This window comes from Apus apus, chromosome 6 (assembly GCF_020740795.1).
Source record: "Apus apus isolate bApuApu2 chromosome 6, bApuApu2.pri.cur, whole genome shotgun sequence".
Taxonomy (NCBI): domain Eukaryota; kingdom Metazoa; phylum Chordata; class Aves; order Apodiformes; family Apodidae; genus Apus; species Apus apus.
The window spans coordinates 508,448-524,303 of record NC_067287.1 but is presented as its reverse complement, the minus strand read 5'-3'; the positions used below and the strand labels follow the sequence as shown (position 1 = coordinate 524,303).

Here is a 15,856-nt window from a genome sequence, read left to right as displayed (position 1 = left end):
GCACTGACACAAAGGGGGGCAGGGCAGGGACTTGCTGCAGAGCTGCCAGAACAACCCTGGCCCTTCAGAACCCACCTCTGCCGTGCAGCTCCCTCCCAGGTGGGAACCCAGACCTGACCCTGCCTGCGTGCTTCAACCCCTGCCATTCATCCAGCAAGGGAGATCATTCAAGCTGCCCCCAGATGCGTGCCAGTGGGGCTCAGGGAACCAAGCAGAAAGGGCCTCACTGCCTTGATGAAACCCTGACTTTTGCTAGCACTGAAGCCATCTCACCCCCATCACATCAGATGAAAGCCAAACCTTTCTTTTTTTACTCTCGAAATCCACTCTTTATTAATTAACCTCTCACCTTTAGAAGAGGGCAACTGTGCAGTGATATTCATGTTGCACAGGTATCCTTGGCAGCACTCAACAGCTTGGTCAGGAGACGGAGGTGTTTTGCACGTCATTTTCCCTTGTTCATAGACTTGGAAGCAGCCTTTCTGGTAAACTTTAGCACCATCGTTAATGCTCAGGGAAGCAAAACACTGCTGGCCCTTGCAACGATCTCCATTGCCACAGGACATGCCTTCACACACACATTCATAGTGTTGTACTGTACTGAGCTTCAGTTCATCATCTGTAAAAGGATCCAGAGTTGGGGAAAAAACACCATCATATTCTTGATAGGTTCAGCTATACAGAGATAATGAAATCACAGGACAAGAAAACCTTCTATTGAAGGGAAGAAATTACACTGCACCTAGTGCTGAAGAACCACCAAGTAGGAGCTAACAATACTAATTTAGCTGTTTCAGCAGACAAAAACAGGAGCTTGTATCAAAGAACTACCAGCCACACCTGCCCACTCCAGTACTCAAACTGGGAGAGCTCAGTACATTTTACATCCCCCCTCACAGACACTGCTGTGGTACACAGCACGGGAGGGACACCAGAGGGGAAAAGCTAACAGTGCAAACTTAAAACAGATTTACTATATCATATCACATTCCTACATGGATATTATTCTCAAGCATTCTGGAAATGGCTTTAACTAAATCAAACTAAGGTCATTTAAATTTAGAGTGAACAGGACCAGGTCTACTACACAGGATCTAGTGGGTTTAACTAACTTGCTTGAAAAGTAAATCTGGGCCAACCTTCCCAAGAGGACAAGCCTTGCAAGTCTGAGCAACCACACAAAGAATAAAGCCAGAAGAAGCAGCACACACTGTCAGCAGGTACAACACCTCCCTTCCAACTCCAGATTCTTCAGCTAAGTAAAGGAAAGAATTTTTAAGAGAGTCTGCAGAGTAGGAAACTGAACTTCTAAATATCCTCAGCAGTGTCCAGAGATCCCCAGCTGGGGAAAGCCCACTCTGCCTGCTCAGGGATCACACACACTGCTGCCTCAGGAACAGCACATGCCTTTGAGCACAGCACTGGGTCACTCTGGTCTCTGCAGGGAAGAACACCACTCTCAACTAGCTGATGGAGAACACTGGAGGCTCTTCCATATCCTGGGAAATACAGGTGCCTGTGGTGGTAGACAGACAGCCATACACATCCACAGAGAGCTGAGCAGAGAGGCCCAGTCACTGACACAAGTCACTGCTCTATGTCACATGCACCCCATGCGCACACACACACACACAGCAACTTAACTCATATTTACATTCACTTTTGCAGTTCTAAAACACAGGAAAAATTTCCAGCCACAAATGCAGTAATGCTCCTAAAATAGCAGCTGAGCATACCACGTGTTGGCCTTTTTCAAGCCTATCATTAGGGGCTGCCCACTGGGAATATAACTCAGTTTGTTTTCCACCCCTCCTCCCACAATGAACAAATACACAAATATAATTTTCCATTTTTGAACCACTGAATAAAACTAAATTAGGAAAAGAATCCTGAACTCAGATAGCATCTAGCACATTTATTTCAAGTACTGATATACACAACCCCAGTCATACATGTACCTACTGATAACTTGCTAACTTTGTGGAACTTTATTTTTTTAAAAAGTTATGCCAAACATTCCTACAATCAAAGTTCTGTTCCTTCTCCTCCCACAACAGCAGCAGTAAAATACAACTGGTACCGTAACACACAAGCCCTTCATCTAGAACTGACAAAGACATTCAAAGCCAGAGACCTGCAAGGGACTTCTCCCAAGGCATGGTCATGACCTGCCTAAAGAGTACAAGAGCTGTACCTGTGGTATGTATCGACAGCCTTCCCTAGACAGCCCCTTGGCAGCAAGGACTTCAATCCCTACCAGTGAGCAAGACATTTCTGTTGTCATTGAGAATCACTGGCCTGTGAGGCCTCAGCTAAGGAGGTTTGCAGGCTGCAGAAACAGCCATTTCAGCTATAAATCAAGAGCAGAAATAGCTGTTCTGCAGAGTACGATAACCAGCCTACCCTGAGAGTCATACCAAGTCTACAGCAAAAATTCATCTGGCCTGCAGCATGATCCAGCCTAATGCTTCCCTTCTCTTGACCAAAAGACCCCTCAAGACTGATCAAACCTCACACAAGCCAGAGGTGCAGTTCTGGCAGAAAACCACCTCCCTTTGTGTGCCATCTCTTGGAAGAGCTCTGCAGTCCCAGAATGGGCTGGCTGTGCAGTCGCAGGGCTGCTGACCAGCCCATGCAGAGCACACTTTCCATCCCTCACAAACAACAAAGTAAGGCCTTGCAGCTCCAAAGATATGACCTGTGTGTGGAGAGGACAGCGAGTCTGAAGGCAGGGAGAGCAAGCAACCAGGGCACACAGGCTGTGGATCCATGTAAGAGAGCATGAAGGCAGAGCAACACTGGCTCATTACATGTGAACTGCTGCAGATCCTGATAAGGACCAATGCTGTAAAAAGGAAACTTTTATGGTGAAAAATGCCTGGCTTGGACAAAGAGACACACTCCTTCAGCACTGTTACTATTCCTTAGACCCAAACCGCTCCTTTCCTTACCCAGGGGGTTTTCCAGCTCCATGGTACATCACCATATACCAGCCAGCCCTTCCCTCACTGACACTGGTGCAGGGCCTCCCTCACTTATAGAACAGGTTGAGCTGTCCCCAGAGAGGAAGGCTTATTCAGGCTGCAGAACCAGGAGGTGCCCTCCCATGCTGCTGCAGGGCACCAGCTGAGCCAGAGCTGCAGCTCAGGAGCAGCCAGACGGGCTGAGCACTGTGCTGCCCTGCAGAGCAGGCTCCCTGGACACAAAGCCAGCTACCAAGGGCTGGAGACTCCAGCCATAGCTCCCCACAGTGACACCCACTGCACTTGCCAAGCACAGGTTTGCTGGCACAGAGTGAACCCTTAGCAGAGGCAGAGCTTGACCTTGTCCACAGTAGGACAGATGTGACCAGCAATTACCATGGGCCAGTGCCAAGCAAGAGGTCATGGCTGAAGCAGATCAGCTCCCCCAGACACACACGCTCAGAGGTACCTGCTCAACAGCAGCTCCAGGCATGGAGGGCTGTCAGACCAATGACCCAAGTAGCAGTCAGGCAGCATACACAGGCAAGAAGCCAAGCTTAAAAATACTTCCATTACCTAAACATGTTCACTGCATGTATTTTTGCTTCTTAATACAGACTTGTTGCTGCTCTTCTGGCCTGTATTATTGTGCACAGACACACACACAAATCTAACTTGCCACACAAGGAGATAGATTTGCATTAACTTCCCGTGAACTAGTTTATTCATTATTACAAAAGTGTCTAATTGAAGCTCCTCTATTTTGTTTACTTATTCGTTTTCTGAAAATCAACAAGTAAGAGTGCTGACTTCAATTATCTTGGTATTTCAACAGAACAGGACACTTCACATCTCAGTCAGTGTACAGCCCTCTTGGGGACCACAGGGGACAAGGCCCCAGCCCTCCCCACCCCACAGATCCTGAGAACACAAGTTTAAGGAAACAAAATCAAGTTATATACTTTAATATTAAGTTTATTTCACACAACCAATGACCAATCTAGACAGCTTTACTGCATATTTTGTATCAAATTCCCAGACTGTAAGCATGGTTAACGGCTTGGGAAAAATACCAAACTTCTTCTCTCCAAAGAGAAAGGCACTACATATGCCTCTGGTAAGACATACTAATTTTGATGTGAGCTCTTCACAGTTAGCGGAACAACTCACTTTCAATCAAAATAGCAAGTACAATAGGCATTTGGAGAGATGACTACTCCATTCAGAGTTTTACTTTCCCTTTCTCAATGCACACAGTAACAGGCATTACACAACAGCCATAATAACAATCACAGAATCATTTATGTTGGAAAAGACTCTTAACATCCAGTCCAACCATAAACCTAGCACTGCCAAGTCCACCAGTAAAACCATGTCCCTAAGTGCCACACCTGCATGTCTTTTGAACACTTCTAGGGATTGTGACTCAACCACTTGCCTAGGCTTCCACGCTCCCAACACTGCCATGAGATCAGGAAACAGAGCTTGGGCAGAGTCACAAGCAAGTGACAAGCCTCACCCTTTTAAGCACAGGCATTGCAGCATTTACAAAGTGCTCTGCTTTAAGTCAGGGTTTAGCTTCCTGAGAAATGAGGAGAAGCCTCTTTCCCCACTTGATGGGCTCATAAAGCACATGCTACTGTAAGCCTTCAGGATAAAAGGATTTTCTGGACACTCAAGCAGGGAAGAGATGTATTTCTGCTCTTAAAATTCTACACAGTGTTTGATTTTTTTTGGGTTGTTTTTTTAAAATCCTGTTTAATCTCATCTTCTGAAGCCTAGTGGCAATGCAAAAGTAGTCTGTCCCTGAATGCTGGCTGAAGGTATGTTCAGGCATTTTTCACTATCAAAAATGAAAAAATCTCAAAAAAAAAAAAATCCCAAAACCAGCAAAAAAACAGCCTGGTCCAAATCCCAGTGAAAGGAAATGGACTGATCTGTGATAGCATCTCTAAGGTGTGCTCTCCAAGCACATCTCTGTGCTTCGAGGCTTTTCACCTCAGCCCAAGCAGAGGCTGCTGGCTCCTAGCACCACGCACGGATTTAGCCACTCTCCTCTTGCTGATCACTTACCTATTGACATATTTTCAACGTTTAATCCCTAGGACCTACTTTCCTTTTTTAAAGCAGAGTCAGGTCACACAACTAAGCCTGAACGCCCACAGGGTGTTTTGGTAGGGAGGGTGGGTTGGTGGTGCTGCTCTGTGGGTTGCCCTGCACAAGCAGTGCCAGCATCTGACTGCACACACTGAGGGAGAGAAATTAACTGGAGATGCAGACTTTTGACATCCACCTTTCCCTACTCCATCTACTGCTCTTGATGTTAAGGATGTGAAAGGCAAGTGGTTTAACTTTAAGACTCTTAATATGAGCAGCTCTGAAAGCTGAAAAAACATTTTTGAAAAGTAGATAGCTGCACTTGGAAGAGTGGTAAGAAGGTATGGTGTGGTAACTGCACCAAACCTTATTTCAAGATAATATTGGATTAATAGTATTAGCATTTTTATGTCTTTCCACAAACATTCATTCAGCCTTCCTCCCTGTTCAAACTCTGTCTCAATTTCCTATTCATAAACATGACTAAAGTCAATTACCAGACCTCCGCAGATTTTTAATCTTCACCCTTCACCATCCATTCTAACAGTCCATTCAATATACTCTGCCTTCTATTACTTGCATCAACATTAGAAAATGTGTTTCAGCAGAGCAGTTCAGAAAGATTTCACAGGTAAATACAGAAGAGCACAGATGTCATAATGAACACTAGATACACCTCTCAAGTCACTTAAAATGGAGAAAACCAAGTTACTGACAGAAAATCTTTATTCAACATTTTTAAAGGGTGTTTGCTAAGTAGCAAGTACGCATCTTTCAGGAGGTCATCTCCCAAAACATCCAGAAGACATCCAAATGAACCATTCCTGCCTCTCCATGGCAGTTGAAATGCCCTTCTCCCATTTTGCTGAGGCGAATCTTACACGTGCTGCACGTCGTAACGCCTTTAGGTGTCCACAACTGCGTGAACCTTTTATGAAAAAGCCACTTTCCATATCCAAAGACCTTACTGCATCAATCATGGAAAAGTTTAACACCACACTAAATACTCAAAAGAGCCTTCCCAGAGAAAAAATAAAAAGCTTTGCTTTTAAGAACTCAAGCAACACTACTGCACCTCAGCTAGAGGGCTAGAGAGACCTACTTGATACACAGCTCAATTATTTGCCATTCAAATAAGGTTTCCTATTTCCTGCCCCAGGCCCTGGCAAGACCCATGCCCACCACACATGCTATAAATTCTATACATAAATGGGCAACAAATATCCTTTGAAGAAACCTGAAAGGGAAAAGCAAACATCTAATTCCCGAGAGGAACGTGCCTGTGCTGCCAGCTCACGAAGGAGCAGGGTGCCATGGAGCTGAGCCAGGCAGCCCCGAGAGCAGAGCTGGTGCTCAGCCCCGGCTCCTCCAGCAGCAGAGCTCCTGCAGCACCACCCACCTCACTCACCTTGCCAGCTCGGGGAAGGAAACGCCAGCAGCAGCAGCACGGGAAGAATCGTAACTCCATCTACCATTGCAGAGCTGCAGAAAGAGAAGAGATGTGAGAGCTGTGTACACTTTCACTGTTGTCTTAAAAAGTAACCACCCCAAAAATCAGTCTTTGGCAACATTTCACCAATTCCTTTTATAAAATATAGAACAACCAGGTTGATTGGTTTCCCAAGTAATTTCCTTCATTTAGAAAATTCATTCTTTACTGCAACTTCTTAAATCTGATTTTTTTTTAAGTCATAGAAACCATGTCCAACTACAGTGCATATACAGAAGCATGCTAGTAGGAAAAGATGAATCCTTTCAGTAACAAGCAGGCATGTAAAACACTATGTTCTTTCAACCAGGTATTAAAAAGTTAAAATTGCTGTGAGCTGAAAAGGTCTGTAAAACTGGATTATTTGGGCTTTGAGGGGAAACAGAAGAGATCTCAACCTGAAAACTGAACAGCTTTCTTTAACCAGCAGAAACAGCTGCTGGATGGCAAGAAAGAGACCCAGATGTATTTAAGGGAGACAGCACTCTCAGGAGGAGTCATCGACCAGTTGAAGCTTGTTTTCCAAAGGCTTTCCTTTCAAGGGCCCAGCTCCATTGCCCCACTGTTGAAAATCAGCAACTACAGCTTGTGTGAAAACTCAGGCTGTTTGCAGCCAACCCATAGAGGCACGTGCTCCCTCTAAACAGTGAATGAAGTGAATTCTCTTGTGTACTTCAAATCTTTTCCAAGACACTTGATCTTTATAAGAAAATAAAAGCTCCACTTTTTACTGAGAAATAAGGATTATTTAACAGACTTCTGAAAAGAAACTTTCCTGCAGTTTCTTAAACTTGCATTTAACGGATCGCTATTACCAAGGAACAGATTTTAACTACAGTCAACCTTCATTGGGATTTAACCTAATAAGCAGTGGTGGGTGACTTGGAAGGGCTTGTCTGTCCTGTACTACCTGGTTCCTATAGAGACTCTCTGGCTTAATCACATACCATAACATTTCAGTTAAAACCAGCACCGAGTGGTATGTGCAAAACAAGGTTTCTCTCCTTGACCAAGGCACTGAGTCATTGCCATTCTTATGTGTAAGTGTTTGTCTTCATTTTTCAGATTTAATTCTAGTGAAGCAGATGAAACTTGAAAATAAATTTGATATTGCCATTTTTCCAGGTATCTCCTGTTGCTGCCTTTTCAAGTCATTAGCAGGCTGCTTAAGTGCTCAGTGATGAACACCAAGCCATTTACTTCTTTATTTATGTCCTGACACAGACCTGTTTTGCAGAATATGCGAAACATTTCAGTAATTGCCTCACCACCAGTTAAAATGATAAAAAAATTCTGAACCCAAGGATTCCAAGTTTTTGTCCTTAGAGAAAGGCTGAGGCAGCACTTGCCACAACCCCCACTTTCAAGCATCCATTCTCCAAGTACCTTTCCTGACCCTGTTTGGCACACACGTCAGTGCACACTTAGTAAATGCTAATATTTAACCCCCCGCAGTTATGCTGGAAACAGGATGAAATGAAGTTATACATAAGAACAATCTGATTCAGGAAGTTTAAAGCAGAAGAAAGCTATCCCAGGGAACCGCTAGCTGCTTAATGCTGCAGGTCAGCCCAGCGGTCCCGTCCTGCGCAGCCACCCCGCGCCCCAACAGCCGGCACCAGCGCTTCCCTGGGCTCTACACCGGGAACTCTCGGCAAGTCCAGACAGAGGTGGCTCCTGAGACGTGCCCTCTTTCTTTCAACACAGCCATGGTTCAAAGAGCAGAGGCAGAACACTTTGATTTTAAGGCTGCCAGCCGCAGCAGAGCTGGGCAAGCCAGCCGGCCCTGAGGGAGGCTGGAGCCGAGGAGCAGGCTGAGCCCGGCTGGGACAGGCACCAAAGCCCTCAGGGACACCCAGCACATGGAAAAAGGGCTCTACAAGAGACAGAGTGAATTTAACAACACAGAGGGGCTTAAGATGTTAGACAGTAGCATGCTGCCAACATGCAGAGTGGTTGCCAGCTTCCTACAGATCTGTAGCTCCTGCTTGCAGCCTCGGTGCCCAATTAACAAGCAACACTGTCTTCTGATGCTGAGGAGCCACCATACCCTCTCCCATGCCACACGTCAGCTCACAGATCCCCACGGCAGGGCTCCCCCTTCTCCAGACACCCAACCATCTGCCTGGCCTCCCACCCTTGGAAACCTCAGCCCTTCCTCCTGTCCCACCAGGCTGAAGCAAGCAGAGCTGGAGAGGAACCCGCAAGGGGTTCGGCTGGGTCCTGCCAGGAAGGGAGGCTGAACACCAGGAATGTGACCAGGACAGAGTGGAGGAATTTAAGACACAGGAAGCAGACAACAGTATGGAAACCAGGAAAATACTGCAAGCTGCACGTACCTATCTGGTTGGGGTTTTTTTTCAAAGACTTTAATTCCCTTAAATAAATAAGTAAATATATCACATACACACAAGCCCTTGCCTTGTGTTTCTCAGAGGGAGGAAGAGAAAGGAAATGCAAAGTGCAGCCCCCTGAAGAGGCAAACAGCCTCCCATAAGAGCTGGCCCATGGTGACTACTCCCCATTTCAACAAGGAAGTTGTAACACACTCAGGGTGCTAAAATCAGCTCCCCATGCTCCAATTCCACATGCCCCATGCCCCCATCTTCAGGCAAAAGCCAGCACAGGTTGAGCTGGTTGTTCATCAACCAGTAGGGAGATTTTTACCCGTCCTCACCAAAGGGCTCAAATAAGGAAAAAAGCCACAAAACCAGGGTAACAGCCATTCTTGATCCACTATCCAAAACACTGTCCAGAATTCCTCTTGACAACACTCACAATGACTTCACTGAGTAGCACATTGAAATTGGACCCAAAGCTTTTGTTATGTGTTTCAGTGTCTAACACAAGAAGGCTGGCACCCCCCTGGCACAAGGCTGCTAGAGTGGTGTGCACACCCCAGGGAAGCCACCCACGGGTGAGAGCTGGGCCAGTGGCTGCTCAGGCCCTGATCCCAGTCCCGTGGGCCAGAAAGGGCTTCCCCATGCCTATGAAAAGGCCTAACAGCCTGCATTCAGCCCTGCCCAGCGAGCAACTGCTGTTCATGCAAGCCTCTTCGGTAGGGTTACATCTGTGAACAGACTTTTCCCATAGAAATGCAAACAAAACCAAAATCAGACTATTAACAGACTTTACGCATTTTACAGCATGCATGGTCCTCTCAAGGAACAAAGCCAAATGCTAAGATTTTAAACCCCATTTCTATGAAACTTGGTTCCTCTAGACATTCATTTTCCCAAAAGCCTCAAAGAATATTTTGTCTGCTTTCACTGAGAAGTGCTGCGCATACTTACAAGAGCCTATAAAAAACCCACCCTGTGTGTACCTATCTACAAATAAAATCCTGCACAAATAAAATGCCTGTGCAGACCCGGCCCAGCTCTGGGGCTTTTGGCAACCACCCACACAGCCCAGTTGCACCACCCCAACTGGGTCTGCTAGGGCCGGAGACAAGAGGAGGGAAGGAGTCAGGAGCCAATCTTTGCAAAACACCGATTTTCCTTCAAAAATTACGAGAGCTGGTGCATCCACTCTAAAAATTAAAAATCACAACTACAACTTTTCACTATATTAAAACCACGGGGAGCCCTTAACCCTGCTCTAAGACAAGAGCACATTTCAGACGGGATCAGGCAGGTCTGCTCCCAGCACCAGCCCAGTCCCTGCTGGGACAGCTGCACTCTGCCAGAGCAGGGGCAGAGCCGAGGCCACCCCTCGCTGGTTCCCACTTTGCCCAGGTACCTATGCCCCGTCTGCCACACCTCCCACATCAGCAGTAAAAATAAGCCTGGGGAGCACGACGCTTGCAAGGCAGGCATGGGGACATGGGGACAGGGAGCTGGAAAGTCCTTCCCAGGGTTCCCCCGGGCGCCAGCCCCACTCGAGAGCTCCCACAGGTGCTGGGGTGGGGATGCAGCTCCAAGACACTGCTCTGGCTTTTGCTGTCAGCCACTGGCACCCCCCCAGCACCCCTTGAGCTAGGGCACAGCCACCACACACAACACCACAGCCAGGCTCCTGCTCTCCTTCAGTTTCAGGTTGTCTCAGGTGCAAACGGCACACGTAGCAGGGGACAACTTTAAAAGTCGTGTTTCCATTGCTTAAAAAATGACTTCCTGGCCTTGAACACTTCCAGGATGAGGCAGCCACAGCTTCTCTACATGACCTGTTCCAAAATGTTGGAACAATGTTGTGTTTTGGTTTCACTAGAATCAAAACCTGGTTCTAGTGACACCAGCAAGCATGTCTCTTCTACTTACCACTTGTTTAGAGAGAAAGAAATACCAGTTTTAACATGAAGCACAAAACATTCTTTAACAAAACTCCACAGCAAGTTGCTATGCATCTGGCAATCCCTAAAACCATAGAATCATCCAGTTACTATCTGGAGTTCGAATGTACAAGAACTCTTTCCAAAGGGAAGGACTGGGATTTCATCCAGATGAAAGACGAACTAGAAAGCAACAGCAAAAATATGCACAAAATGTATTTTCCTGCTTAGCCACACCGACCTTCACTACTGTTTGCCTGCAGCTCCAAGGAGCACGGTGCCAGGCGCAGAGGCCACTAGAGGGCCCGGGGAGCAGGGCCGGGACGCCTGCATTTACGTTCCCTACCTGCACTACGTTCCCTACCTGCAGACACACCGGTACAGCACCGGTGAACTTCAGGTACAGTGAAAGAAGATCATTTGGTTTTAACTTTTTTTCTACAAAAACAATTACAAAAGCTGAAGCTTCCCTAAAGGTCACAATGGAAAAGTCTTTTTTAAGGTGGCAGATTTTATTCCAAACAAATCTCTTAGGAAGTGCAGCCAGTGAGGTGAACCCAGCTCCAGAGCAGGCTGGTATCTACTCCAAAGCCAGCTTTGGCATCAAACTGCCTGCCCAAGCCTAAGTGAACAATAACAAGCATATCACATAGCAGATATAATACTTGGTCAGGACACCCAGTTTAACACAGATCACAATGAGTCGTTTTAGATGAAAGAATTAAAAGTTCTTGTGGCTTGTACTGATCAAGTCTCCACACTTTAAAGATTCTACCCTGAAAACCCTCATCTTTTACACTTTCACAGCAAATATAAATTGCTTTATTTTCTTCCTAAAAAACAACAACAACCTATTTGTCTCCTGCTAAAGCATTCCTTTATGGCCTAACAGCAACATGGGGAGAGAGACCTCGGAACCCAAGCTGGGAGTGTCAGAATCACTGCAACAAGAACCAGGAGTTAAGGACAACACGAATCAGCAGCACAGGCTTTTGGGAAACTGCCTTGAGTCTCTAATGCCACCACCCTGATCCAGAGCAAAGACCACGCCAGACAAAAGAGCAAGTCCAATTAGTGAAGAAATTTCAGATTACATTTCATCTCCCTATGACACAGACATGGGAACACAAACCATTAGAGGAGTTCAGACTTTTCTGATGAGATCAGAAGCACCCACGCTATCGCTGACAGTCCCGGTGGCAGCCCGCCAAGAGCCCAAGGGCTGTACATATTTTGCATGTACCTCACCAGATTTGTATCAAAAGAAAACATCCATAATACTGGATTGTAATTCTACCATCCACAATAGCCACACACAAGCTAAATTCATCAATAGCTGTGTCTTTAGAAGGCAAGATGTGCATTTAAAAGCAGTAATTCACAGCTTTTGCTTTTTTTTTTTAATTGAAACTCTCACAAACTAGCACCCAAGCTCAGGACAGAACACAAAGGCATTCCTCATGTCACGGAACGGCAACCCTGGGTACTCTTTTCTCCAAATCTAAGCTTTGTTGCCAGAATTCAGCAGAATGGAAACCAGCCACCAACTCTGTTTGGCATCCACTTGCAAGTGCTCCATTGCTTCATGCACACATCAATGCTCTTTGGCTCAAGAAAATGTGCAAAAGATTGGCACCTTGAAAGGCTGAATGTCTCAGATTCAAACAACCATAGAAAGAGATGGGGTGATGAATGCAAGGTACTGGTTCTCCTCACATACAAAGCAAAAACCACAACACTGTTGAGTAAGAATAAAACCACCCAGAGGAAAACAACCAATACAATGTAAAAAGTAATGAAAACTACTCCTTATAGGCTCATGAAGAGCATCTCCCCAGGTTCTTAAAAGGAAGAGATAAGAAAGCAAGAGTGTCACAGAATTACAACCCTGTTTGGTCTCCTTCCTGGCATACACAAGAATCCATTTATTGCCTATGCTGTCACCCAGAGGTTCCAGCTGACATACCAAGTGCAGCAATGGCATTCCACAGGACAACAAATAAGTAACATTCACAATGGGCTAGGGGGACAGACATGACAACATGGAGGGACAACACAACCACTTAGCCAAGAGATAAAAGCTACCTAGGCAAAGAAATGAACCAGTGGCTGCATCAAGGTCCATCCTGAGCGGGTGGGGAAGGCACAAGGCACACACACACACTCCTTCCACAGAGGGGAGGGCAGAGCTCTCCTGTGCCCAGAACAGGGGTAATCCCAGAGAACAAACAGAGCAGGGGCACAGAAGAGACCAAAAATAATGCTAGCTTCCCCATGTGAGTCAGCTGGTGAGCAGGTGGACTCACAGCCTTGTATGTGGGCAGCAGACCTCTGTCTTTAAGGAGAAAGAGAGAGCTTCTCACTAGAAAGCTGAAGTGTGAAAGATCGTGTTGTGTGTAGGTATTGCATCAATATGAATGTCTTAGGCAACCTGGCAGTGGATGGCTTAAATGATGAAGCAAGCACAGACATTTCTTAATTGATCTGAAAACCCCAATATACATTGCAACTTCCTGGTGCCTTTGAAGCCACATGCATATCTCTCCATATAATTTTTTGCCTGGCAGGGTAAGTAAAATTCCCCAGAAGGTAGCTATCAGGGATTAACACTGCGCCTTGGAACAGCTTCCCTCTGCAGAATCAGCACATAGCAGCATCCCCTGAAAATGCCCTCTGACTCAGCTCCTGTGTATGGGTCACTGGTCGTGTCCCTGCTGGGAGAACCTTGGAAGCTTGGTGTGCAACTGCACATGTCCACAGAGCCACTGCACAGGGTCTTGTTCACATGGGCAAATCAACAGCTATGAGCTTCCAAGCAGTTTCATGAGACAGGCATATGAACAGTCAAGTGTGCCACAGCTTCAGCTCACAATGTATGTGCCTCAGGCATCCGGGAGGTACCAGTTCAAGACAGTCAGATGTACAGGACTTACTGTGGCTTCTCACATATTTCACAACTGAACAAACGCAGTGAGTTTACCATGACTGTAGCATTTCATTGCTACACAGGTATTATTGCATGGCACACAGATCCCATCAGAGGGGAACACTGCATTCTGTAATTGCCCTGAAAAAGGATCCAATCCACAGCTGCAAAGTTCTCCCTATTAGAAACAATTCGCAGCTGTAGACAACCTGGGATACCACTCACTCTGCTAAGACCATTCCAAGTGCCCATGCAAAGCAGAGACAATTTCCATTAACATCTGGTGACTTAATTTGTGCTGGGGCCTCAGGCAAAATATCCTTTCCAATCCTGCTGCAAGACATGGTACATTTTCCCCTAGAATTGTTCTCTCAGAAACAAGGACCTGCTGCCAGCTCTCAGCACAGAACTTCCAATGAAGATAGACACTCACTCTAATCTCAACAGAAAACCTGGATTTATCCTGCAACTGTGAGTAAGACCCAAACATGTTTTTTCAGGTGACAAATTATGAGAAATTGTATGTAAAAGCCGTTTGTGCCTTCTTCAGGAGATAGAAGATAACCACACAAACCCAAAACACACACAATGACAGCTACTCACTTTTAACGTACTCAGAGTCTGCCTCTGTGAGTCAGGGCCTGCTTTCATCCAGCCAGCAATACTTTGTTTATTAAAGATCCTATCTGTGCAGAACATGACGAAGGAGTTCAGGGAGGAACACACTTCCACAGCTGCCTGTCAGACACTGCTTAGATCACATCCTGGGCACGTCTGTCCTGACAGGTGGTGAACACAAGACGTATGGGCAGAAACACTGACCTTAATTCCCATCTGCACAGAAAGGGCATTGAGGCTGACACAGGATCAGAGTCAAGTTTTATTAGGGTACATTTCACAACCAGTCTGGACCAATCCAGGCCATAGCAGAGTGAAACCTGGCTGTCCAACCCCCTCTTCAGCTCACTGCCATCACTCCACACAGGCTCTTCCCCTCCTCCTGGCTGCACTGGCCACAAGGCCGTGGGCTGAGCCGGATCAGGCCACTGATCAGTCAGTCCTCACTGAGCCCAGCCCTGCACCACTGCCAGTGCTGGTACCATAGAGCTGGTGGGAACACTGCTGGCCTTCGGGGCAGCAAAACCTGAGGGTGCTTTAAAAAAGAGCCAAAAAACCCCACCACAAACACAAATCACAGTGAAAACATCTTCAGTCCCCACAAGGGAATTAGCAAGACAGACAGGAGGATCTTAACAATTGCCTCCCTAGCCCTCCAAGTAAAACATACTTTGTGAAGTAAAACCCTAACAATCTGCCAAGTAGAGAAATCTTTTCATCAGACCATTCCTCTAGGATCTTTTTGGTTTTAGTGTAACACTAAGCTCCCGTTTTTATTACTCACTTTCTTCTGGTCAAGCCATTGCCAGCTCCCCCTCTTGATCCAGGCTTGGTTCACCAAAGAGCTCTCCTGGCAGGCTGGGCCTTGCCAGTTCCCCAGACCACATAAAGGAAACTGCTGGTACATCCCCAGATAGCATTTTCTCTTGAAAATAAACACCCCAATCAACCTCAAGAAAGTTTACAAAGGCAGCCTGCAAGACAGGATGGCAGATCTCTGCACTGCAATTTCACCCAGTGGTCAAAGACATCGTGACGTGTGGCTGAACCCAGAAACACTGCAGCATGTCAAGTCCTAAAGAAGCCCAAGGATGTGTCACAGTTTGTGTACACACTACTGAGATACCAAATACCCCCACACTGCCCTCTCCTAGAGTTTCTTTTAAGTCTTCCAGAGAAGTGCATCATAATCTTAACAAAAGACTGAGGCAGATGAAGTTATGTTCTAAATGAGATCAATTACTAGTATTTAAAGATCAGGATTTTAAGTGATTTTTATTAGCTATTTAAATATTACATAGATTACCTGTTAGAAGTTTCTTGCAGAACACTTCTGACAGCACAAAAAAAAATATTCTGAAAACAAGTCTTTAGCTTCAGTCTCACTAATAAAAGGTTTTTTCCCCTCTTTTTCCCCTCTTTTTTTCTTTACACATTTCTTCACCTTGAGGTGTTTTTGTGGGTTTTGGATTGATTTTTTTTTCTTTTAGTAG

At 46.0% G+C, this 15,856-nt stretch overlaps 1 protein-coding gene across 1 annotated transcript in view; it reads right to left on the bottom strand.

Moving 5' to 3' along the window:
• ACVR1 (activin A receptor type 1) overlaps positions 1 to 15,856 on the bottom strand; it is a 55,314-nt gene that overhangs the window by 17,253 nt on the left and 22,205 nt on the right. Inside the window, exons 2-3 of the mRNA XM_051623194.1 lie at positions 6,469 to 6,542; positions 350 to 619 (exon numbers count right to left, since the gene is read on the bottom strand). Coding sequence (XP_051479154.1) covers positions 350 to 619; positions 6,469 to 6,542 — 344 coding nt within the window. The remainder of the gene's footprint in view (positions 1 to 349; positions 620 to 6,468; positions 6,543 to 15,856) is intronic.